General features: G+C 38.1%; 1 protein-coding gene and 1 long non-coding RNA gene across 12 annotated transcripts in view; one reads left to right on the top strand and one right to left on the bottom strand.

The window, feature by feature from the left end:
- Positions 1 to 12,125: 12,125 nt before the first annotated feature.
- On the bottom strand, positions 12,126 to 21,208 carry LOC101694604. 2 transcript variants are annotated; one of them, XR_001177158.2, is made up of 4 exons: positions 21,122 to 21,208; positions 17,675 to 17,826; positions 14,306 to 17,547; positions 12,126 to 12,764 (listed from the first exon to the last, which is right to left on the bottom strand). It is a non-coding gene; the product is annotated as an uncharacterized LOC101694604 (long non-coding RNA). The 2 variants fall into 2 exon arrangements; XR_001177159.2 differs by having other exon boundaries at positions 14,306 to 17,826.
- A 53-nt stretch (positions 21,209 to 21,261) lies between these two features.
- ZEB1 (zinc finger E-box binding homeobox 1) overlaps positions 21,262 to 26,999 on the top strand; it is a 189,833-nt gene continuing 184,095 nt past the window's right edge. For 4 of the 10 annotated variants that reach the window (XM_045069134.1, XM_045069132.1, XM_045069133.1 and 1 more), the window contains exon 1: positions 21,411 to 21,517. In XM_045069134.1, the coding sequence (XP_044925069.1) occupies positions 21,460 to 21,517 (58 nt within the window). In that variant the 5' untranslated portion in view covers positions 21,411 to 21,459. Of the gene's footprint in view, positions 21,359 to 21,410; positions 21,518 to 26,999 lie in introns of those variants that run through there. The other 6 variants (XM_045069141.1, XM_045069135.1, XM_045069140.1 and 3 more) reach the window with 5 other exon arrangements.

Raw genomic sequence — 26,999 nt, 5'->3', positions numbered from 1 at the left:
TTCTTTTGAATTTTCTTTGACCCAATCATATCATCTGTGAACAAAGAACTTCACATTTTACTTTCAGATTCTTTGTTTCATGTCTTTTTCTTGCCTATTGCACTAGAAGACAATCATTGATTGGAGGACAGTCATTATAATATTGACGTGCTGATATAGGGCATCATTATCTCCTCAGATCTTAAGTGAGAATGTTTCCACCATTTCACTGATAAACATAACGTTTAAGTTTTTGTTTAGGTACTCTTTGTCAGATTAAGTAAACATCCTTCTATTCTTAGTTTGAGGTTTATTTTTTTAAAAGATTTTATTTATTTATTTGACAGACAGAGATCACAAGTAGGTGAGAGGCAGGCAGAGAGAGAGGAGGAAGCAGGCTCCCCACCAAGCAGAGAGCCCGATGCGGGGTTCGATCCCAGGACCCTGAGATCTCAGGACCCTGAGCCGAAAGCAGAGGCTCAACCCACTGAGCCACCCAGGCGCCCCATTTTGAGGGTTTTTTTTTAATGAAGTTGAATTTTATCAAGTGGTTTTTCTGCATCTATTCAGATACTTTTCTTATTAATATAATTCACTAGCTGATATAATGTTCAGTAAGACTTGCATTCATTTAACAGTCATGTCTTACTACCTATTGGACAAAGACATCTGATAATCCTTATTACAAAATCACTTGGGCCTTCTCCAGTTTCTCTCTCTTCTCTAAGATTCTGTTTTTCTCACTCACCACTGTATCCCTCCCTAATGTGAGATTTGACATTCGTGTGGTCAAGGTAGATGCCAGCACTTAGTTGGTACTGAGTTAACATTTGTAGACATTAGATGCCTCTAGCTTAGATAATCTGTGTTATACATCACAGAACTCTGTTAACATCTTCTTTTTAGTTCCGTAATAGTTTAGATTTTAGGAAATAGCCAAGCAACATGAAGTAATATGTTCAGCATTCCTTTTAATGGGGCATTTAAAAATCAGCATATGATTTAGGTACTATGAAAATATTCTGATTAGGATTTCTGGAGAGTCTCTATAAACTGTTTAGATTCAGGAACAGCATGTGGAATCTGAGAGATCTTGTTTCCAAACCTTGCTCTAGGGCCCAAAACATGCCTGGCATATTCAAGGAACATTGAGGAGGCAGATGTGATTGAACTGGGTGAAGGATGGGGACTGTAGTGTAGGTAAGGTTGGAGAGCTGGGTGTGGACAGATCATGTAGACCTTAAAAACCTTGTAAGGACTTTGGCTTTAATTTATTGAGAAGGGAAGCCATTGGAGGGTTTGAGCAAAGACCACAATCTGACTAGTGTTTTAACAGGAAAACTGTGGCTGGTCCACTGAAACAAGCCAAAGGGTGACAAAGGCAGAAAGAATACTCCGTGAGGGAGAGAATAACAAAAAAACTGATGAAAAGTGGTCAAATTCTGGATGTATTTTAAAAGTAGAAGATACGGGGGGGAAAAAAAGAGTTCAAGGAGTTTAAAGGAGAGTTATGAAGAACTCCAAGGTTTTCACCTGAGCCTTTAGAAGGATGGAGTTACTCTTGTGTGAAAAAAGAAGTTGAGATTGCAGATGACACAGGTTGGGGACACCAGGAGCACAGTTTGGGGCAGTGTTTGCAACGTCTATTGGCCATCCAAATACAGAGGCCAAATAAGTCTGGAGTTCATGGGTTAGGTCCAGGCTAAAGATATTTATTTGGGAACCATTAGCATATAGATAAGAATTAAAGCCAAGAAGAGGGATAAGATCATTTAGGGAAGACATGTAGACTGAGGGAAAGACTTCCATGGACTGACCCTAGCATTTTAATATTTAGAGATTGGGAAGAGGAGAACAAGAAAGAAAGACTGAAAAGGACTAGCTTAAGAAGAATTAGAGAAACCAGGCAAATCCTAAAGCTAAGGACAGGGGATCAACTATGAGGATTTGCTTATCACAAGGTATATAAAGACTAAGAATGAACCACTGGGTGTAATAATATTATAGCACATTGTACTACTGAAGAGAATACGGACACAGAAGAAAGGAGGTAACTTCGTCCCTGAGTAGATGAGAAGTTGTGGGATTCAGTGTGTACATCAAAGGGCTCACTTTGTCTTATTACCAGTTAAAGAGAAAAACAGAAGAGAAATCCAAAATTGCAAAAGTGGTAAGCTGTCTGAGCAATAAAAAGGTTATCTTAATAAACCTGTAAATATCTGGAATGAGATTCTAAATCTCCTTACCTGGGGAATCACTTCAGTCTTTAGGGACACTTGATAAACAATACAGTGATTTTCACCTGGGAATGGGGTAGGACACTTCTGCTGGATAATGTTACATTTCATCCCATTATTCAACATGCAGTTAAACTTGTTTACCAATCCCTTAATAGAGTGCATGCACACGTGCCCACACCAACACCTACCCACCCACCCACCCACCCCAACACCTCCTCCCACTCCAAGAATATTTTTGGACAAGGGAAAAAAACCTTTAAATTTCAAGAATAGTAATTTTTTATTGTCAGTTTCATAAAACAAAATGTGATATGTTATTCTTTTGCAAGCTTAATGACCAACTTGAGAGACCTGAGGCAAAGCCTATGGCAGTTAATGTTCTAGACACTAATATACAGCAAAAGACTAAATGTTTAGCATTTCTAGTCCTGTAATTATTTGAGTATTGAGACTAGAAATTTTCACAAACTTGATTGCTAAAATTTTGGCTTGATCCATAAATTATGTATAAAGTAGTAAAAAGTAGGCTTTGAAATATTAATTTTTACAATACCCATTTTGAGATTTTTTTCAGTCTTAAAAAATCATGAATTATTAAGAATGATTGTTCAAGAGATATTGTTTCACTCAAAAAATTTTTACAGTCCATAGCCTCAGTAAGCGTAACATTAAAAATAAGCCAACTAAAATTTCTGTGCATCCTTTGTCACTTACTTTATTGGAGATCACTGTTTCTGCCCTGGGAGCTGAGGTGAGCTGTGCTATTGGCTGGGGCAGAGAAAGGAACAGTGGAAAAAAGATGCTTTGTCATTTAATGACAAGCATTTACCTAGACAATGCAATGTTTAGACTTGGTAAACTCTATTAAATACTCTTCCAGTTTTCACAACAAAACCAGGTCACTTAACATAGCTTAGAATATGTTGTTTTTTTAAAGAACTGTAGATTCATCTCAGCCCCTTGCACTGTGCTCTCCACCCCACCCCTACTAGTTAGTGACCTTGGTAAAATAACCCTCTCTGAGCCTCAGTCTGGAAAGAAGCTTCCTGACATCACGTAATAATGAGGATTGAGATTTTAAGCAGTAAAGAGCACAAAGCTCTTTGAACTACTATTGTAGTTTAATAGTAATACATTAGCTTCCTATTTCTAATGATCTTCCAAGAATTGAGAAAAGGAGGCAGAAGTTCCTATATTCATGTGGTCTATGAACTTACATGTCATTGATAACATTGCTGCAATAAACTAAAAAAGCTAAGCAAAAGGTACACGAAGCCTGAGGTCTTTGCCTGCTCCTAACTTAGTAAATCCCTGTGCAAACAGAGGAGATGGATATATTCACCTGTGGTAAAGAAATTATTCCTTTTTTAAAGCATACTCAACTCAAAAAATTATATTATCATTAACAATGATGGAAAGAATAGAATGTAAATGTTTTGTGACTAATAGTGCACATATGTCAGTTATTTTGTTTTTAAAACAGTAGTGAAATGGTACTTAACAAAATGAAAAACAAAAGTAAGGTAAATGAAGAGAACAGGTGTTAGGGATTCAATTAATGGGACACATCACAGATTTTGTTTATTATAGCACTCATTTAAAAAACTATATATTTCTTTTAGGAGAATTCCACAACTTAATTTCTGCTATGACACCTGCTGTGAACCAAACAAGAATTACTGAGCAGTTAAAATCAAATGGTCATTTACTGGATATATCTTAATGCTTATCTCCACTGACATCCTCAATATACTCACGTGCATCTTTCTGAGAATCCATTACATAGTCCTGGAATTTTATGTTTTGTAATTTAAAAGAGCAACCATGATGTTTTTGCATCTCCAGTCATTCTTATCCTGCTCTATTTTTCCAGAGCAGTAAAACCTCTTCTAACATATAATTTGCTTATTTATTATATTTGTTATTTGTCTCATTTTACTAGAATACAGGTTCTGCTAGGCAGGGATTTTTATCTCTCTGGTTCCTTATCGTAGCCCCAAGAACTCAGACCTGTACCTTGTACAGAGAAGCAAGCAGATCAACAAATATTTGTCAAATAAATGAATAAACAAATTTGTAAGTGTTCCCCTTTAAAAAGATAGGGCACTCTCCCTTGGTTTCAGGCTAGGTTTTTTTTTTTTTTTTTTAAGATTTTATTTATTTATTTGACAGAGAGAGATCTCAAGTAGACAGAGAGGCAGGCAGAGAGAGAGAGATAGAGGGAAGCAGGCTCCTTGCTGAGCAGAGAGCCTGATGCGGGACTCGATCCCAGGACCCTGAGATCATGACCTGAGCCGAAGGCAGCGGCTTAACCCACTGAGCCACCCAGGCGCCCCTCAGGCTAGGTTTTTAAGATTAAATAGCATGTTTTGATATCTTTGGTTCAATATTTTATCTCAGTTTTAACAAACCCACACACAGAGTTTTCTAAAAATAATCCAGCAATATTTTCTGTAATGATCTTACCACATTGACCTTCCCCACCAATGAAAGAACAATAATTCTTGCGCCTTAAATTAATAGCTGGTTCCATCCAGAAATCCTTTAAAAAATCCTTCTGTTTCTACTGATTTCTTTTGATCTTTCTTAATGACTTGATTCTTTTAAAAAATATTTTATTTACTCATTTAACAGGGAGAGAGAGCACAAGCAAGGGGAGCGGCAAGCAGAGGGAGAAGCAGGCTCCCCGCTGAGCAGGGAGCATGATGAGGGGCTCAGTCCCAGGTCTTCAGGAACATGACCTGAGCCAAAGGCAGACACTTAACCCATTGAGCCACTCAGACACCCCATAACTTGAATGATTCTTAAAAGGCATTCCTTTTCTGTTGACATTTTTTGTGGAAAATTATTACCTGTATCTATATTCTTTCCTGGTTTTTTTTTTTTTTAGATTTTCTCCCAGCTCTCACGTCTTTCTATTATCATTTTCCTCAGATATACAGTTAATATATTTATTTCATTTCATTCTCTAAAATTATCAATCACTACATTTTGCGTGTTTCTGTGTAACACTATCTTTATTCTTGTAGAATCAGTCTTGGTTCCGAAACACAACTTAAAAAAACTTTTTAACTTCTAAATTTTTACTTCACTTTTAAAACCATTTTTTGGTAGGCTTCTGAGATTTCTTCCTATTCTGGATTTATTTGTTTTGACTATAGGTAGTCTTAGTTTTGAAAAAAAAATAGATTGCTAAGATATGAGTGATACATTTTTTTGAGATCTTACCCTGCTACTTATGTTTCATTCCATGATAACTAGTGACAACTAGAACATCTTGTGTTATCTTTAAAAAACATTTCCTCCCCTTACCTCTATTTCTACCATTTATTAATTTTTCCACTGGTTAATATAAAATGTGCATATTGAAGGAAGGCTACCCTGAGAGTTCTACAAATTAATATTATATCTGGTTGGCAATTTTTTCTGTGTCAGGAGGAACTACGATGGCTATGGGGTCTTGGCTCCATATATTATATTAATGCAAGAACTTTAAAATTATATTTTAAGAGAATCTGTTTGTGGGTAACACGAACAACAATGTAGTATTAGTTTTCTAACTCTTAGCTTTCCCCACTAGAGGTATTCACTCCTCTAGATATATTTTCTTTCCTGTCCCTATAACTCTAAAGAGGTATTGTCATGTGTCCTCACATCCATTAACAATGTAGATTCCTTTCTATCCCAGAGCTACTAAATTCTAATTCAGAATTTGAGTTGTTTTGGAGGGTGGATATCAACTTCTGAGTGCTGTCTTCCTTTTTAGTTTTTGCCTAGTTATGTTAAAGGTGTTTGCTTCAAGAATCAGTCTTTTCTTCTTTGGCTCTCAGAACTCAGGTATACTAATATCATAACACCATATATAATGGTACTAAAATGTGATGGTTAATCCCTGGCAGCTCATTTAAAAAGGGGTACTACTTTTTCAGCTCTTGTTTCCTATTGGGTTAAGTTCAGGTTATCAAGTACACTGAAGAAGACTGTGGTCTCTTTCCATATTAGCATCCAATTAGGATCGTCGCTTTTTTTTTTGAGAGATTTTAGAGAGAGCACATGTGCCCAAGAGAGTGGGGGGGAGGGGCAGAAGGCAAGGAAAAGAGAATCCCCAAGCAGATTCTTTGCTGAGTGCAGAGCCTGAACTAGGGCTAGATCCCAGGACTCTGAGATCATGACCTGAGCTGAAATCAAGTCAGCTGCTTAATCAACTGAGCCACCCAGGCCTCCCAGGATCCTCTTCTTATACCAGCCATAGCTGGTAGTTATCTATCATAAAAGATATTTAAAATATATATTTTTTCCAGATATGGCCATCACTATAGCAGGAATTATTAGCCATGGTCTCTATCATAAATGAGTTTATAATATGGAATGAGAGACAAGACACAGAGTAACTGATTATGAAATATAGCTGGTAAAATTTGTGGTGGGTCATCAGGGCAAGTGGTGAGGGATGGCGACTGGGGAATAAGGAAAAAGATGGGAGGGAAAGAGACTGGGAAGTAAGGAAAAAGATCCTCTGAAAGGGCGCAGGAGGGCATGTTTTATGTTCAATAAACAGAGAAAATGAAGTATAGAAAGAATTATATGCCACTCAAAAGTTTTGCATGAGAAAATTTATAGAAATATTGAACATATAACAGAATATTCACTAAAAAGAATATTCACAATTCTTTTACTGAATATTAATTTTATGCTTTAGAATAAAGGTTTATGCTTTAGAATCTTGTCTTTGGACAGCCCTGGATATTTTATGTTTACTGAGCACAACAGAATTTACACATGGAATCTAAATTTGAGTCCCAGTCTATATGAACTGGCTGACTGTAGCCTCTCGAATTGGTCTCTCTATACATAAGAGATGGAAATAATATCTACTAATGTCATAATAAAGCTCAAATAAAACCATATGTAGTAATTATAAAGGCTCTAAAAGAGTACATTCTCTATGAAAATTGGTGTGTATTAACATACGCAAACTATTTCCTTCTTTTACTTTTTTATCCTAGAATCTAAACAGGGGATATGTGATTCAACATTTTATTCTGAGAAGAGATTTCATTATTTATCTGGAACATGACAGCAATCATTCTCTAGTTAGATCTAAATGACTGAATTGCAAGGTGAACCGTATTGGTGACTAACTCATTTTCCCTCACCTTCAGCACCCTCTTTTTCCAAGATCAAGCAATTTTCCTGTGTAATGAACTGTATCTGCTATCAAGTGGCCTGAAAATTAAGAGGTCCGAAGCATCTCCCAAGTCCTCATTTCCTATTTGGTATCATGATGTCTTTTACTGCTACATCACTGATCTATGCTTCCCAAGGCTATACAAAGCAGGAATGCAAAAAATGAAGGGAATGACAGAACAATTTTACATATGGGGGGAAAAGCTTCAATCGATTTTGAATTATTCAGGTGATGGTTTTCTAGCTAATGGGTTGTCAAATTCTTTGCATCAAATGCTTTTGTGGTGTTGATAGTCTTTTGGTCAGTCCGCGCTGTCTAGCACTGAAAGGAGAGCAGATGCAACAAGGACAGGATTTGAAACCAACGTCAACCACCAAAAGTGGATTTTAGTAGTTTGATGCATGTCCATAACATACCCGAAGACTGAAGAACTTGATTTCAAGGGAGGACAAAAATATAAGTAAATTAAGTAATAAGGAAAAAAAAATCAGGTTGCATTTTCCTCTATAAACACAAAAAATAAAGTAAAATAGGGAAGAACTATAATCAATTTATTCAATCATCTCAAAAAACTAGTATTTTTCTCATAGAGTCAATGTTTTTAGTTTTTTTCTTTAGAAGACAATATCTGAGTAATATCTTCTACTATTCATTTCTGCTATTTATAAAGTTGATGCTGAACATATGATATTTTATAATCATATATTACTTTTGGCATTTACTAAAAATGTTACCAGTTAGCTAATGAAAATACCCACCAGAAAATTCTTCATCCTACTATGACATTATTTGAAAAACAGTAACATATTTATTGGTGACTTTAACAGATCAAAATCACAATATCATATGGGTAGATTCAGGAAATAAGTAGAGCTACTAAAGAGAAAAGATATTTATTTAATGACAGTAAAGAATTCACAAAATGACTAGATTCCACAGCTATTTACAACATTAAAATAATGTAAATCGTTAGTTGTAATAGCAAAACACACAGAATAATGTTGACTCTAAATGTGCATGCTTTATATACTATTTTAACTAGGAATAAATTCAGCTATAACTATTAAAATATGGTTTCTGAGGGTGAAACAACATAATTATCTATACATATACAGCAACAATGTAAAGCAATATCAAATGTAGGAATAAAGCAATAATTTGGCTCTTTGTGGACATTTTTATGATCTGTAAAAACACTTCATGAAGCTACCTACAAAGAAAAACTTGCTTAAATGCAATTGCATTTGACAGTTGTTCAAAATCTAAGTAGATAATTTCAAAGACAAAACTGGTCATAAAACCAAAACCAGTCCTTTGCAAACACCTTAAGAAATAAAAAGCAAATATTTTTAAAAACTGTATCAAGGCAGATTTAATGTAATAGTCAAGTATTTGATATACCATGTCAATTCAGACCTGTTTTTGACATTTTAACTCCATCACGGTGTGAACAAGAGGAAGAAGTAAAAAAAAAAAATTCGTTATTTTTTAAAAAATAATTCATGTTACTCAAATGAGTTATTATCATAGGGGCTGTCATAAAATACAAAAGAGTCAATTATTCAAAATTCATGAGTATTTGACTCTAGAGAGAATTATGTTGATCTAGCAGGTTTGTACAATAAAAATTCAAAATTCTATGTCTTACAGTTTTTTAAATAACTTTCCCATACATGATCTCATGTGACACTCACCAAAACCCTATCAATATGTAGGGAATTTTTGGTGTATGTAGAGAAATTAGATTTGATTTTGCAGAGAAGGAACTCAGGTTCAGAGTCAGAGATGTTAGGGAGGTATATCCAAGGTTATTCCCATAGGAAAGAGTTGAGTGTGGACCCTCAAATCCCATTCATTCATTCATTCTGTTAATAGTGAAAGTATTCTTCCATTCCCTAAGTGCCCTTTGCTACTTGAAGGCAATCTTGATAGAGGAGAGCAAGAAAAGCCACCTGAGATTAAGAACTTACCATAGAAAATCAGCAAAATAGAAAATTGGCCAGAATTGTAAGGTTTAGATATGACTTAAAAGTATAAATATTGGCTAACAGAGATCTGTGATTTTGTCAGACCATGCTATGCCTCTGCCTGTTAGCAGGGCTAAGAATTGACTTTGTCTCTACAGCTTTAAATGGAATCACTTTATTAATATAGAGAGAAATAAGTTACCATTATCTTAGATTTTCTGTTGTAGGCAGCCAAAGTTAATCCTGTTTGATATAGGTATATATAGGAGTTTCTTAATGTTACTGCAAAAAATTATCACAAACTTAGTGGCTTAAAATAACACAGTTATCTTATAGTTCTTAGAAGTCAAAAGTTGAAAATGGGTCTTACCAGGCTAAACTCAAGGTTTTGGTAGGATTAGGTTCCTCCAGAAGGGTCTGGGGGGAATCTTTCTTGGTCTTCTTTGGGGCCACCTACATTCCTTGGGTCATGGCCCCTTCTTTTATCTTCAAAGCCAGCAACACTGGACAGAGAGCGCAACACTGGACAGAGAGAGTCCTTCTCCTGCTGTCAGCTCACTAATTGTATTTCTGCCTCCCTCTTCTCTTTTTAAGGGCATTTTTGATTGAATTAAGTCCACCCATATAATTCAGGATATCTCCCCATTTCAAGATCAGCAAGATTAATTCCACTTGTTTATCCACTTCTGCAGCCTCATTTGGAATAGGTATTCCTTTTATTTGATGCTCTTATTCTATTGGATCCTCTGTCCCCAAAACACTGTACTTTCATCTGGAGGGGTCTGCATATGCTATAATTTCTGCATTTAACATTCTTCCCTCATTTTCCTGACAAATTCTATCCTTCTCCAAGAAAGACTTACTTGACTCCAGGTTAGTTTAGACGTATCTCCTTTGTATAGTAGATCTCCTGGACATTTATTTAAACAGTATTTTTGTTAATCTGTTTCTTTCTGAACTTCTTGAGGTCAAAAAGTGTATGAAGCATTTATAGCCCCACAAAGCATCTGTCACATAGAATATGCACAAGAATAGTAGTTGAATAAATGAAGTAGTCAATGGGATCATAATTTTGAGTACTGCAGTCTTTCTACTTTACAACTATCACCCCTTAGGGAATAACCTTATGCCCAAAAAAAAGTTTTAAAAGGATTCTCTAGCCCTTTGTATCCATTATTAAAAATTACCATTATCCATAGTTTTGGATGTGTTCACAATACAAAATTCAAAAAATATGAAGATATGTATGAAGTAAGTTTCTCTTTCTTGTGGTTTAGTCTCCCAGAACTCCTCTCTAGAGGCAAACACTGCTATATGTGCCCTCCCACAGAAAATCTATGCACTTACACGTTTGGGTATGCATAATTGTGTGTTTGTGTGTGCACGTAGTAGATGGTAGAAAACTATATACACACTGTTCTTTACCTTTCCTTTCTACCAGACTTTATTTTTAATCTTTAAGAGCTTTTCAGATTAGCTGTTTCATCCTTCCTAAATGATTGCATAGTATTCCTAGAAATTCCTTTGAATTACTTTCCAATTTATTTTGCAGTCAATTACACTTACCCAAGAATTCTAAAATGGTTAACTTTTGCCAGCATATAACAGGAATCTTTGCAGTTAACTAATTATTGCATAAGAGCTAGCAGGAATTTAAAACTTAGAACAATTCTAAGGATGGTTATTTTGTTAGACATTTCTTTAATTTAAAAATCTAGTGATAAACTTAGAAGCTAAATGAAATACAAACTCTTCTTTCAGCAAGGGTATTTTAAATAAACAAATATACAGGGTTTTTTGTTTATTTTTGTAATACTAGGCATAAAAGAGCTTGAAGAGGTTGCAAGATCCAGAACTGAAATGATTATTGGTTAAATCCAGTATGGAATTTAATACACATTTATGTGTTTTCCTATGTACATATTCTAAACCATTAGGCAATTCATGTTTACAATCAGTGTAAATAAACTACCAATATCTTTTCTTTTCAAAATTTTATTTAAGTTCTAGTTAGTAACATACAGCACAACACTAGTTTTAGGTGTAGAGTTTAGTGATTCATCACTTCAATATAACACTGGGTACTCATCACAAGTGCCCTCCTTAATACCCAGCACCCATTTAACTCATACTTCAACCTCCCCCCAGCATTCAGTTTGTTCTCAATAATTAAGAGTCTGTTTGCTGGTTTGCCTTATTATTCTTACCCTATTCTCATCTCTTCTGTTTCTTAAATTCTACATATGAATGAAATCATATGGTGTTTGTCTTTCTCTGAACAACTTACTTCATTTAGTATAATACTCTCTTAGATCCAACCATGCTGTGCAAATGGCAAGATTTCATTCTTTTTTAATGGGTGAGTAGTATTCCATGACATATACAGATATAGATATATATGCACCCCTTCCACATCTTTATCCATTCATCAGTCAATGGCCATTTAGGCTCTTTCTATAATTTGGCTATTGTTGATAAATTGTTTCTATAAACACTGGGTACACGTATCCCTTAGAATCAGTATTGTGTCCTTTGGGTAAATACCTAGTAGTACAATTGCTGGATTTCAGAGTAGTTCTCTATTTTTAACTTTTTGAGGAACCTCCCTACTGTGGGAATGCAAAGTTCATCCATTCTAGAAAATAAGCTACAAATTTCGAAAACTTTTTAATCATGGTGAGACAAGCTCATGTATTTCCAGTGGCATCATACATTGGTATGATCCTTTGCAAAAACAAGCTGACAATAGGCTTAAAAAGATACAACCATATTTATTCCTGTTGACTAAATAATTCCAGTTCTGAGACTCTTTCCCCAGGAAATGATCAAAAAACCAAACAAAAACTATACTACAACAGTGTTCATTATTCATAAAACAAAAAATGGAAGTGATTCAAGTGTTCAAAATATGTAACTGGTTTAGTAAATTATAGTAAATTTAGGAAATTCCAATTCGAGGAATATTCTAGCCAAGTAAAAAAAATTCAAGTGTAAGGTTATGTGCCTATATAGGAAAAGGTGTGTGGTATGTTAAGTGAAAAGGCAGAATACTAAAATTTAATGTAGTTCTCATACGTGTATGAGAACTAAGCATCACTGCAACTATATAAACTATATAAGTGAAAAAAGCACTGAATAATACTAGTCTTAGGGTAGGAATAGGGACGATTTCTTTTCCTCTAAGTATTGTGTAATTTTATAGTGGGCACATTTAGGTGTCTTTTCATACCTCTTTTGAGTCGATACCACCTTCGTGCACAGTGGTAAGTCCTGAAAGAAAGTTAAGCAGAAGTGTGGAGATGCAGAGGTAAGAGGTGGAGAGGTTCTGTCTATCTAAAGGTAATTCAACTCTTTACTTAGGAGACCTGATTGTTCTCCTATTCTTGGATGCTGTGGGAAAAAAAAAAAAAATATCATGAACTTCTATCTGAATTGGTGTCTGCTCCACACAAACCAAGAAATAAAACTAAGACAGATTTTATAGTTCTTCTATAATAATCTTTAATTGTATTTTTAAAAATGTTCTTGCCATCTAATTACATTGAAAATAGTGTTATTTATGCTAGGGTAGTAAGTTTACTTACCATGCAGACAATTCCTTAGATAATATAGTTAATGGAAGCCAACAGTATCTCTACATGATATAACAAATATTCCAACTAATGCTAAACAACAAGTTAATCTCACCTCTTCCTTTTGTCCTTTATTAGAATCATTGCACCTATGCCTGAACTGACATTTTCAGGGATAAAAATTATATTTTAGCCTTGCGGAACAGAAAGGTGTGGTGTGGGTTATGCTCTGAATATCTGGCTCTGATCTTTGTCTAAAAATTTGCTTTTGCTGTATTACCTATTGTTTACGATTTATCATGTGCCAGGCACCATGTAAAAACACATCACATACAAGATCTCATTTGCTCTTCACAAAAGTGCTTGTGCCAGAATGATTCCCAGACGGCAGAAGTTTCTGCTCTATTCCATAGTTACTGAGTGTGCTTCCTGTTTGACAGGCATTGTTTTTGGTATCAGAAATACAAAGATGAAAATTTCAGGCTAGGAGAGAAGACAGATGTAAAACATAGTAAAAGTGGTAAATGCTACCATAGTGGTGCATACAAGGTACTCTGAAGGATGTGAGAGAAAGAAAATGAAGTCTGCTTTCTTGGAAGTATATAAGGTAATTTGGAAGACAGCAGAATCGGAATGGGGTGGTGTTAACTTTAGTGCATTAGGGTGTTGTAAACATAATAGAGGGAAAACAGTATTAAAGGATATACTGAAGTCTTTTAAAACATTCACTTATCATATAATTTTGAGGACCTGGCATGTAGCAAGACAGTTTTAGGAGTCCAACCTGAAACAATTTATTACTTAAACATTACAAATATTAAGTATGATATATGTTGCTTACAATTTAACAATAGTATTATCTATTTGTTAATATAATCTAAAAATGTTATTCTTCACCTGTGCTTCATTTCGGACAGGCTCATCTTGTATGGCTTTTAGTTATGGCTAAGTTATTCCTTTATAAATGATTATAGGAAAAAAACTTGAATTAAAGTTCCCTTGATGAATGCTGTTCTGTTCACTTTTCCTCTGCTCCTCTTGCTATCCACCCACCATCAGAACACTTATATAATTTGGACACTCTTGACTTTTAAAAAACCCTTTCATGGATTACAATTGCTTTCTGTACAGGGTCCCCAATCCTTAAAATCTTTATGTGATCTGTTTCCTGTTTACCCACTTCTGTAGCCTCATCTGGAATCAGTATTCCTTTTATTTGATGCTCTTCTTCTCTTGGATCTTCTGCCCCCAAAACATCACACTTTCATCTGGAGGGGTCTGCATATGTTGTAACTTCTGCCTTTAATAGCCTTCCCTCATTTTCCCAATAAATTCTATCCTTCTCTAAGAAAGACTTACTTGACTTCAGGCTGGTTGTCTCTCCTTTGTATACTAGATCTCCTGGTATTTATTTAAACAGTCTTTTTGTCGATCTGTTTCTTCCTGCACTTCTTGAGGTCAAGAAGTGTATGAAGCATTTATAGCCCCCACATAGCATCTGTCACATAGAATATGCACGAGAATAGCAATTAAATAAATGAACTAATGAATAATTATTAAAACTTCTACATGGCACAATGCTAAATGTTACATTAAAAGTAATGACCAATTACCATAATGTTTTAAAGCTGTTTATAAATTAAAGATGAACAAATAAATCAATAAAAATATTTATCATGAAACTTAAAGCCTGCATACTTTGGTAGGCAGAACAGTGGCCTCCAAAGATGTCTATGCCCTAATTCCCAGAACCTGTGAATATGTTAGATTATGTGGGAATTAAGGTTGCACATGCAATTAAGTTTGTCGATCAGCTGATCCTGAAATGTGGAGATATCCTGAATTATCTGGGTGGATCTAATTTAATCACAAATGCCCTTAAAAATAGAAAGGGGAGACAGAAATATAAAGAACAAGTAAGCTGACAGCAGAAGAACTTGGCCCAATGTTGCTGGCTTTGAAGACAGAGGAAGGAACCATAAGCCAAGGAATGTGGGTAGCCCCTAGAAGCTGGAAAAGGTAAAGAAAGAGCCCCTCCTAGAGCCTTCTGGAGGAAATTAATCCTACCCTAACCTTGAGTTTAGCCTGGTGAAACCCATTTTGGACTTCTGACTTCAAGAACTGTAAGATAATGGATGTTATTTTAAGCCACTAACTTTGTGATAATTTTTTGTCATAACAATAGGAAACTCATATACATACCAGTATCAAACAGGATTAACTTGGGCTGCCTACAACAGGAAATCCAAGATAATGGTGGCTTAAAGAAGATGCTTATTTCTCTCTAAATAAAAGAGATCTGGAAGTAATAAGAAGTCTAGAGTTAGTTATGGTATTCTATCGTGTCAAGGACTCAGGCCCCTTCAATCTTGTTGCTTTACCTTTCTTTATCTTAAGAATCTCTAGCTAGCAGTTCTGATTCAAACCAGCAAGAAGAGAAAGAATGATGAACCATCTCCTTTCGAAGGACAGACTTCCTCGACATTGCACACATCACCTCCACTTATATCTCACTGGCCAGAACTGAGTAGCACAGTAACACCTAGATCTGTGAAAAGACCATTCAAGTGGCCATGGGTAGGAGGGGAGGGTTCCATTAAGAAGAAGAAACATACTGGAGACAACCAGCTATCTCTACCTTAATACTGTGGTATTAAGATTTTCTTTTCCCCTTCATGTTTTAATTATATAAAAGCAGTCTCTCTTAGATTTCTTATCACTAGCACAGAGGCCTTCATTCTACAAATAGTTACTGAATAATTACGATGTAATAGACTCGGGAATATTTTTAAGTATTTGTCAGATTTTGCATGTACACACAGTACATGAGTATATACTTAGTCACTGAATGATATATTTATATCATATTCAAACTTTGGTGTTGTGATCAATAGAAATAAAATTCTGGATTGATAAATAAGGGTAAATGTATTTTATTTCTCTATGTATAGTATCGAGGGGCCTGGCAGGAAGCAAATGGTACACTCAAAGGGTAAACAGAAGAGAGTTTGATGAAGAGACTATTTACAGAGATGTGGGCAGGCTTTAGGGGAACCAATAGGGAATAAAGTCCCCAAGGACTCATAATATGAGGACACCATTGCCATCCCTAGGCCTGAAGGGACAAAGGGAAGCAGTTGCTGGAACTTGCCAAGACCTGTTGCCATGAGATAGGGTTGTATGACTAGAACCATGGCCTTGGTTCTAGAGGAATGAAGTTACTGCCAAAAGCCACAAACAGGCGGGGGGCAGTATGGGGAAAGGTGAAATAAATATCCTGACCTCTCTCTTTCCTTTCTGTGATCATTTGCCAAGGCCTCCAAATTGGTTGAAACCAAACAGAAACCAGAAGGCAAAGGATCCTGGGTGGTGTGGTCCATAAAAATTAGCCTCTAAGAACATAGAAATGCAGAGAATAGACTTTGAGGGACAAAGAAAAACCAGAATATGAAAAATCAAAGCATTTTACAGAGTTGGGATGACTCAAGATACTTCGAACAAAGAAAGGAATTGATCCAAATAGGTATGTTAGACCTGGCACAAAGAAAGATGAAGAGAATGATTAAAACATAAACCAGTGGAGAGGGGCAGAGTCTGTGATCTATTTATGTAATTAGGATAAAGAGAGTGAGCTAGAAATAGAGGCATATGAAAGAATGAGAAGGGTCTGACCAAGGATCTTAAAGTTGTGGATATATTTCAACACAGGGTGTTTCTTATTGCCAACTTTTTCATGTGAGCTTAACACAATTGTGGGACATTGAAAACCTTTTACTGACTGCTAATATTTAAAAAAATATATATACCCCAAGGAATGAAAAGTGGCAGTGACTGTTAACTGAGGATCTGTGGACTATAGGTCAATGATATAGCTATACTCTGTCAGAGAACCAGTCAACTGCTTTAAAAAAAAAAAAATCAAGATGCCACAGAAAAGACATACATGGAGACAAGAGGGGGGAAAATCAGCAGTAGAAACCAGGTATCAGATCCCTGATAAGGTAAATTCACTGAAATCCAGAATATGTATGTAGAAGTAGCTCTTTAATTTACCTATAGTTGTCAAGTATACAAAAAAAAGTGTTAAACATGTTCTAAAAGAAACTATCTTCCATGAAGGCAGCCTTTGAAAACAATCATATTAATTACTGTGATTTTATGGAAAGATTAGTTTTAGTTTTTGGATGTTCATTAACACCCTCCAAACATTTTTTCTACATTTATTTATACTTACATCTGTCCATATTAGACATGTTCCTGAAAAAATGCCCCCAAAATAAGAAGCTCCGTGTGTTAACATTTCATTGACTTATCTTAATTAAGAGACTTATACCCAAAAGGAAAAAACCATTTTCTGGTGCAATATATAATAAAACCACATGGAGGTTTGGGGAAACCATTTGTCCCTATTATTACCTCCTGGAAGACTTTATTAGAAGAGTTGGTGTGGGTCCCAAAGGCAGCTGTTGGTTCTGGATCACTTTGTTGTCATGTTTCCTTCCTGACTCAGCGACTGTAGAATTTGGTCAAACTGCAGCAGTTAAACTACCATTGCCCTCTTTTGTCTCATTGTGAACTCCATGTCCAGAGTCACTTTTGAGCTAAGGAATGAAGGGCAACATTATGGGACTTCTAAATTCTATACTTTGATGGGTAACCTATGTCAAATTTATTCTTTTTCTTTCAAAGCTCTAAAATTAAAATTACAAGGTAATAGAATTAATTTACCTGATCCAATTAATGTTATCTTCTGATGAAAACAACCAACTTCTTATTTTGATGGAGATTATAAAATCATATTATAAGTTATATTTCCCAAATGTGTTCAGGAAGTGAGGTATGAGAAAATCATATGCTTGATGTAGAACACCATGAAATATCTACATTTTAAATTCAAAAGAATTTTATGTCAAATTTTATCCTAACATACATGAACCGTACTTGGAAAGCAAATAGCAGGTGCAAAGGGTTTATGAAAAATTTATAGAAAAAAATCAGTATTGAATATTCTATCCATTTATTTCCTTATAAATTTTAAAAAGATTGTAATAATTCATTTTTACCAGAATACCTCTTTCAGCACATGTGCACACTAGAATTTCAATCCCAGTGCACACTAGAGGCAGAATATAAACATTTCATTTACACTTAAATTAGAAGTACATATATTGAATAAATATTGTATATGGACACTATAACAACTAAAATCCATGATAAAAGATACATGTTAAACTCTTAATAGTATGCCCACCATGGTGATGTAAATGAACCTAAATTTTTTACTGAGGTATAATTGACTAAATAAAGGTAAACTTTAATAAAGTTTAATAAATTCTCCCTTTTCTAAACTTATTCTAAAGATTTTTTCCAATTATTTAGTTATATTTAAGAGATAAGAAGCAACCATCACATATGCATAAGGCAAGAATTTATTCTGAGATTTACTTTCATCTGCTTTCCTTTCAGTCTAGATTTCAACAATTTTGGGAATGTTACAGTGAACAAAATGTATTACTCAAATATTCAATTTGTAATATATATCATTATTCCAGAATTTTACAAAACTGAAATTTTGTATTATAATATTTAGAATATCAATATTTCCTATGTATATTTAAAACACAGGAGTGAGCAGAGTTAATCATTTGGGGACCATTATGGAGACACTAAAATCAAAATCAATTAGTTTCAAAATAAGGCAAGATAAAAATGACAGTATTTAGCTTTTACATCCATGACTTCAACTTTTCCTAGCAACTAATGTGACGAAGGCAGATAAACAATCCTCACTTATATAGGAAAGATCAAGAATATTAATTTAAGAAATATTTCCCTATTGAGCATCTACTATGTAACTAGGTACTCCACTAGGTTCTGAGGGCACAGAAATGAAAAACAAAAAAAGTCTAGCCCAAACTAACTAAACCAGTAACCATTAAAGCAAGGACAACAGTAACTACCTACTTGTCCCTTTCTCTCTTTGATTTTAAGAGAGGATGGATATTAAAGGAAACTTAGTAGGGAGGTATAGGACAGGCACTTCAGAAAGAGAAAAGGACAGGAAGGACAGGAGCAATACTGCCTAAGTTTAAGAGCAGATAGAATGTGTGCTACACACTTTCTACTTAGAAAGTATTTTTTTTCCCCTTTCTGACTGGAAATTAGGGTAGCTATAAAAAAAAAGTTGTGTGTGGTGGGAGGAATTGCTGGATTCAGAAGGCAACTGAAGAACACTGTACAGCTTTTAGGAGGTAGGAAAAAATTACTGCTTGAACCAAGCAAAACATGGGCATGGTTCTGGTTCTGACATACACAAATGCAGTTAACATATTAAGGAAATTGAGGACTGCCTGTTCTTAAAATGATCATTAAGAGGGCGCCTGGGTGGCTCAGTGGGTTGGGCCGCTGCCTTCAGCTCAAGTCATGATCTCAGGGTCCTGGGATCGAGTCCCACATCGGGCTCTCTGCTCAGCGGGGAGCCTGCTTCCTCCTCTCTCTCTGCCTGCCTCTCTGCCTACTTGTGATCTCTCTCTGTCAAATAAATAAATAAAATCTTTAAAAAAAAATGATCATTAAGAGTAATGATTCTGGTTTTGGCATGAGGATGAGTAGATATATAGACATAGTGTATAGCAAAGAATATTTACAGTCACATTTCATGCACTAATAAATAATGCATTCACTTCTCTAAATGCCAAAGAAAATGTGGGAGAGAAAATTTTCATCTATATTCAGGATTAAACTTTCTAATTTTAAATTACCAGACTTCAGATGTAAATTTATTTCAGTTGAAAGGTTTGAAGAGATTATTAATGGATCTTCTAAACTTCTAGAGTGTTTAAAAGATAATTTTAATATAATAATCTTGCCATAGGCATGGCAAAAATTACAAATTTATTGAGCACCTACAATGTGACAGCACTGTGCTGGGTGACTTATTTCTAATACTCTAAGTCACATTTCAGTTTTCTCAATTTCTCTATCAGTAACTTTTAAAAAATATTTTACCTATATATTTTACTGAGACAGGGCGAGAGAGGAAGAAGCACAAGCAGGCTTCCCGCTGAGCGCGGAGCCTTGTGAGGGGCTCAACCCCAGGTCCCTAAGATCAGGGCCCCAGCTGAAGGTAGACGCTTAACAACGGAGCCACCCAAGCTTCCCTCCATCAGTAACTTTTACATTGTTAATTTACAGCTAAATTACTTGAAATACAGCTCGTTTATTCTATAAAGCTGGTACCAAAGACATGGCCTCATCTGAACGGGGCAGAGGAATGGCTGGGAGGGAAAGCTAAATCCTACTGAATACGGAAGACCTGACTTTCTTGTTATTTGTAGTGTTATCTATATGGTCTTTCAGAAATCCCCAAACTTGTATAAAGTGAGAGACTTGAGATAAGATCAGCAATCTATCAATTTCAAAGACATTTGTCAGCCCTTGTCTCTTGCCTTAAGGTCCTATTCAGCGATAACTGCCCATTTAGGTAGTAAATCATGGCCCCTTAGTACCTTAACTCTACGTCTCAGCGCCTCCGCTCTCCGTCTACTCTAAGGGGAAAGCAGGGAGGAGGGCCCACAGCTCGGCGGCGGGGCGGGGGAGGCCGAGGTGACAGCAGGTGAGAGCCTGGTGCGGATGAGGAAGTGAGACAGGGGCCGTGTGGGGATTACTCATTCTGCTTCACCGCCGGTGTTGCCTGCAAGAGGAACTTCTCGCCTCTCTTTCGGTCCAGCTGAAGTTTTATCTAATTGAAGCCACTTCCCATCCCTGTTCGCTTGGGGGAAAACCGTGCGTCCGTGTCAGGCAAGGGAGTCAGAACTGCGGGGTCAGGTAGTCTCTCCGTGACGCCGCGTGTCCTCGCCATCAGAGGCCGAGCTTCCCAAATCAGCCCCTACGGTTCCCCGAACCTGCCCTCCCTCTACGCTTGGGAACACTCCCGGGTAGCCCAGAGCACGACCCTCTCCCGCGCCCCAAGATGCGCTGAGAGAACACACGCTGCGTGGGAGCGGAGCCCAACCTTGACCAAGCCGGAGGACAGGTTGCTCCGGTCACTGCGAGGGGGCAGCTCTGAGAGCACCGGGTCCAGAGAGCGATCAGCCAGACCCGTCCGCGCCCCAGGCAGCCGCGGCGGGTGTGGCCAGTTCAAGAAGCACAACGCTGCTGAGCCTCCTACTTTACCTTTCTCACTCCAACTGCCTGCCGCCCTTCAGACCGCGTCTCCACAGTTTCCCAACACCCCCTCCCCCATCCCACGACACCTGAGGGAAACTTTTCCCTCTCCCCTCAATTCAAACTCAGCTGCTTCTACGGTTGCCGCAAACCGTCCTCTCCCTAGCAACGAGGTTCCGGCCGTAGAGCGAGCGGCTCTAGGTGTAAGGAAGGTGATGTCGTAAAGCCGCGAGTGTCGTAAACCAGGTGCGGTGGGGAGGGGGGAGGGGTGGAGGCGGAGGGGTGGGGGGGAAGGGGGAGGGAGGGGGAGGAGGTGACTCGAGCATTTAGACACAAGCGAGAGGATCATGGCGGATGGCCCCAGGTGTAAGCGCAGAAAGCAGGCGAACCCGCGGCGCAATAACGGTGAGTGGCGGAGGGGACCGGGGAGCGGCGGAGTCAGGGGGAGCCGGGCAGCCGGGGCGCCCCCGGGGGTGAGGGGGGCGAGCCGGGCTGGGGGCGGCCGGCAGAGACGGGCAAAGTGGAGTGGGAAAGTAGAAAGTAGTGCTCTCTGCCCCCCTCCGCTGCTGCCGCTGCCGGAGCCGCGCCGCGGCCGCTCGCTCTCCCTGAACCGTTATGTCTCTTACCTGGTCTCTCTCCGCCTAGCGGCTCCTGCCGCCCCTGCCGCCTCCTTGGACCGTTAGCCGCCGCATCCCCGGCGCAGGGCGGGCGGCCGGGACGCGGCCGGCCACTTTTCTGGTCCCGGGTGGAGCGGCTGTTGCTTCTTTTCGCACTTTTCCCCACTCTTTTGCCCCTCGGCGCCTCCCCTCTCCCCCTCCTCTCAGCCCCCTCCGCGTTATTCTCCCTCAGCGCGGAGGCCCCCGGGAGCCGAGGAACAAACTTGTGGCCGGCGCTGACCGTGCAAAGTGGCTTCCGCGCGCCGCGGCCCCGGCCGGCGCCGTCGCTCGGGCCCCGCGGCTCCAGCCGGGCCGGGCTGCGGGCGCGCGGCGGGCGGCGGCGGCGGCGGGACGCGGCGGCCGCGGGCTGCGTGTCGTCCGTGCGCGCGTGTGCGCGGGCGCCGGCGGTGCGCGCCGCTGGCGGACCGGGCTCGGCCGGCGGCGGTAAAGTTGTGACCGGCCGGCGAGGCGCGCTCGCGGAATGGGGATTAGCGGAGCGGAGGCGCGGGTCCCTAAGCGCCCCTCCTCCCCCGCGCCTCGGGCCACCGTACCGCGGGCCCCCGTCTGGGGACGCCGAGGCGAGCCCCGCGAGTGAGGTCCACGTTCGGTGGGGAGCTGGTGGGGCGGCAGAGGAGATGGGGCAGGAGCGGGCACCTACTTGCTGCTGTGGGAGATCTGTGGATGGCGGCGAGCTGGGCAGCGGGTGTGTTTGTGGAGTTGTTACCTGGTCTTAGAGACAGGGAAGCACCACAGACAGATCCCCCCTCCCCGGGGGACACTCCTTCTCCGCGCTGGGATGGGGTTCTGTGCGTACACCTCTCATTTTTCTCTTTCGGTTTTTGGGGAAGTTGTTACCTGGGCCGGACGCACGGAGCGCTGAAGCCGGATAATGGAGCTTGGATGGCGCTCTTGGTCTCGGGTGGAAGGAGGGTGGGGGAGGGGGCAGACGGACCGACGGACGCACGGGTCTGCTGCTGTCGCTGCAGCTGCAGTGTTTATTGATTTGTGCTGAAGTGCCGGGGCAATACACACCCCTCTGCCTGGCATGAGAGTTAAAAATAAATAAATAAATAAAAAATAAATAAATAAATAAGAGAAAGAGAGAGACAGCAAGAGAGAGCGAGACCCGAACATGTGGTTGTTGTTGCACAGTCGCCTTTTCCAGTTTGGAGAGACGTTGTAAGTTGATTGTATTTCTGCTTATCTTGGGGGCGATTCTGTGCTTTCTCTCCCTCTTGTTCAGCAGCGAAATGTCTGCTGATTGTTATTGTCTGGACAGTTCCTGTGGCGAGAGGGGCGAGACTTCTCCGCCCGGGGGCGGCGGTAGCGCGGGGCGAGGTCCCCCGCCCGCGCCGGCCCGGTACCTGTTTGTATAATAATGGGCGGCAACGGCCCTGCCGCTGGCTGCAGCCGAGTCTATATAAGGAATTACACGTACATTTCGGACCGAGGGGCTCATTTTGGTTCCTACGTTATTTTTGAAACGAGTTTTTAACTGTAGGGAAATAAATGCACCTATAATGGGAACGCTGTTTCTTCCAGAAAATGAGGAAATGCGTGTTTAAGTAAAAACTCTCTCGCGCTGCCCCCGCCCCACCCCCAGCTCCTGGGCTCCCTTTCTCCCTCCCCTCTGGGATGCGAAACGCGAGGTTTTGTAACCTTTCCTGGCAATTTTAGATTTTGTGTGGGATTTCCTGTCTAGAAGCAGATACGAAGATTTTTAGCTGTTTCAAGATGTTTCCTTCCAATCGTAAAAATATTTTTTATATTTGAGCCGACAGTAAAATCACTGCCTTCATGACGATTTTAGCAATACAAATAAACATTTGCGTTTTAAAGACGTCTGTTAGTTATGATTGATAACTAATATTTGGTATCGTCATTGTGGAGAGATGACTTGTTACAGCAAGGAGCGGAGCATAGGCTATTGCAATTTTAATTTCCTGTTTTAGCGTCAAATAGTGTGCTATATTGAGCTGTTGCCACTGTTGCTGATGTGGCTTTATGAAAGGTAAGTTGCTTCGGAAAGGGCTGCTCGCTTTTTACCTTATTTAAAATGTTCATCGCCAGAGAAAGGGGCTTTTCTTGTTGCTGACGACATGTGTGTGACATGTGAGTCTGAACCACCCAGCGTCTGTGCAGCTGCTGTAAACATGTTTACCTGAACGGGAAAGAATGGATTTTTCTCCTAAAGATCCTGTGATATGATTATTACACTCATAAGGCATATCAACAGATGACTTAAGGGGGAAAAAGCTTTCCTGAAAGGTACTTGAAATCAACAGGAAAAAGAGGTTCTCGATCGCTGCAGCAAATGGCAACTTGTGCAGGTAGAAAAAAGATGGTGTTTAGTTTTCTCCTGCATGTATGTCAGCCCCCTCCTGTCTGCTGCTTTCATTCTCAAGGGAGGGATTTATTTACCATGCTTGCTGTCAGTGTTTTTCCTTTGTGTTTAATATTAGAAAAACAGATTTGGGCTGTTTAGCACAAAATGTCTTGTCTGCAGTATGCATTACTCTCAGAAAACAAAAGGTGTTTAAGATAGCACCGTACTACTACAGGTATCTTCCATTTTCATCACTTTTGGCTCTGTCCTTGTATTTCTTTTTGTTCTCAAATGCATTTCATGCATTGCCGATGATTACAGCCATGCTATTTGATTAAGCCTTATAATTTACAGATTAAAATGAAGTTATATGCCATTGTGTTGGGAAACCTCAGAATAGGTGCTGGTTAATATTTCTTAGCAACGCAGTCATATTTAAGTTGCAGTTGTTTATTGGAGAGAATTGCATGAAAGATAACTCTTAAATCTTTTTAATGAGGAAATAAATGATGTGTACAGTGGATGATAGCATTAGAGATAGTTTATGTTGTTATTTATATGTAAATAATTTTTTGTTCATTTAAAAATAAGATATGCAGATTTTACTGCGAAGCCTCTAGTGAAACATTTTAATTTCCTTTCTGGAATATATCTGCAGAATAGGATATTAATGAGAGAATCAAGTAATGTAACTTGACAGGGGTAAACCAACTGAGCAAGGCTTGGCCAAAGCATCAAACATTAGGTAGTAACTTCACGGTGATGATGTTAGTTGTGTATAAAGGAGTGGCATTAGAATTACGTAGAATTGATTTTTACCATTTGTAATGTCATGCTTTATTTGTTGTATTTTAAAAATATGTCTTCTAATTTTCCACTTCTGTTCTGCGTGGTTTTCGTATGTAAGTATGTATGCATTTTGGAGGGGGAGAGAAATGTGCTCTAGTTACTAATGACCACATGCTGATTAATTCACTTTAGATGAAATAGCAGGTACATATTTTTCTGTCATTTGCACCATTTCCACTTGCTGTCTTTGGAAACCACCAGTAGAGGATGCTAACAAAAAATGATAATTGGTATAGTAGCACCGTAAGTCTATCTCCTGTTGATTGGGACCTCTACATTAATAGGGACCTTTGGTGTAATTCTGGGTCTTCATGTTGCTTAAAACTAGCATTGGGTAAATCAGGCATAAACATTTTCTGGTTTGCTAAGATGGAAAGAAGTAGAAATGTTTTAACTTGAACGATTTATATATTTGAGCTTTTTGAATACTGAGATTGGTATTGCTATCAATTTAGTCTTGCTTTAGACCACTTATATTACTACTCTTTTTGTTTGTTTTTATGTTGTTAGATTTGGAAAAGAATATGTGATGATTGGCCTGTATTTATCTTGCATATTTACTGTATTTTTAACATTTTTATTCATTAGAAGATTCCCTGAAAACATGTATTTTAGATGTTTAAAGATGTAAACTGTTAAATATGGTTAAGAAAAATTGCAATTAATTGTTAATACTTTCTAATTATCTTCCCATAACTTAAACTGTATACATGGATGGGCAAACAACAACTAAAGAAGGTGTTAACCAGCAGCCACTCAGATGTTAATGATTTTTAGATTTTATCCTTTCCTTTCCCTTTTAATTAAGAATCAGGTAGTGTAGACGTTTTACATTTGTCAATTGTAAATTAAGAAATATGTTAGCTTTGATGTTTTAAATGCAGCAAATAATTATCTGTGGTTTGATAATTATTGTATGTTTGTATTCATGAATTCTTTTCAAAGTGTGTAAATTGGTATTATAACTTTCATGTATAAAAAATTGCATGAGACTTGGTGTATTTAGTAATATTTTTGGTGTGTGTCTACAATTAATATAACTGTAAACTTTTGGAAGACGTTCCTTAGGTCAAATGTTAGAAATATTTCTTTGCCTAATTATTTTTAATGGTGTTTCTAAAAATGCATCAACAGTAGTATCATAATGCAATAGTAATACTGTTTATCTTGAATTCAGTAGGAATTACCTGAATTACCAGGTAAGCCTGTGTGATTTCTTATTTTAGAATGTCATGGTTTTTCAAGAGTTTGTGTGTGTGTGTGTGTGTGTGTGTGTGTTTGTGTATGTATGTATAAATATAGTTTTACATTTCCTGACAGATGTTTCTTGAATTTGGTGTTCACTTAATTCTTAGAGCTCAGTAGTAGTAGGTGTGATTCACTCACTACTTTTATGAAATGGGGAAGTTTACCACAAAGCTATAATGTATATGATGGTGGCATGGAGCAAACTTGAAGTATCTTATAAACTGAGAGCATCCATCATTTGTTAAGATGAGCCTGTTGTAAAAGCACATGGAATATTACATTATTTTTTCTTTCTTTAGTTTGTAGTATTTTTGAAAGTTTGTACCCTCTGTTTGCAATTTTAGTTGCTTTGAAGCATTTGGTGAGAAGTGAGAAAGTTCTACCAAATTGGAAATGATACTTTAAAAATAACATAATTATATCCCATAATTCTTTTTATTGTTTTTTTCCTCCTTTTTTTTTTTTTGCTTTCTCCTGTATAAATTACCTTTAAGCATGTGATTAGAGCCATATGTAAACACAGATGCAACATCATGTGGAATTCTATTAACTATTCTCAACTACCTGTATTGAATTGTAGTAGAGAAGAAGAAAAATCTTGTGGATGTTGGAAGAAGATATGCATTAATATGTAAAAGTGCAATTAAAGTTTAGAGGCCTTGATGAAACTGTGGAATAGTATTTGGGATTGGAAAAGGTTTCTTAATGTTTGCAGCATGATCATTAATTTATGGGGAAATGTCTGTTCTTCTCTAATTGAGACAGGAGCTAGAATAAAAGTTCATTGTTAAAAGAAAATCTTAAAAAT

This window comes from Mustela putorius, unplaced genomic scaffold (genome assembly GCF_011764305.1).
Source record: "Mustela putorius furo isolate JIRA1106 unplaced genomic scaffold, ASM1176430v1.1 tig00003913_pilon_pilon_pilon, whole genome shotgun sequence".
NCBI classification, from domain to species: domain Eukaryota; kingdom Metazoa; phylum Chordata; class Mammalia; order Carnivora; family Mustelidae; genus Mustela; species Mustela putorius.
The sequence above is the reverse complement of the archived record's forward strand: the minus strand, read 5'-3'. Positions and strand labels throughout refer to the sequence as shown.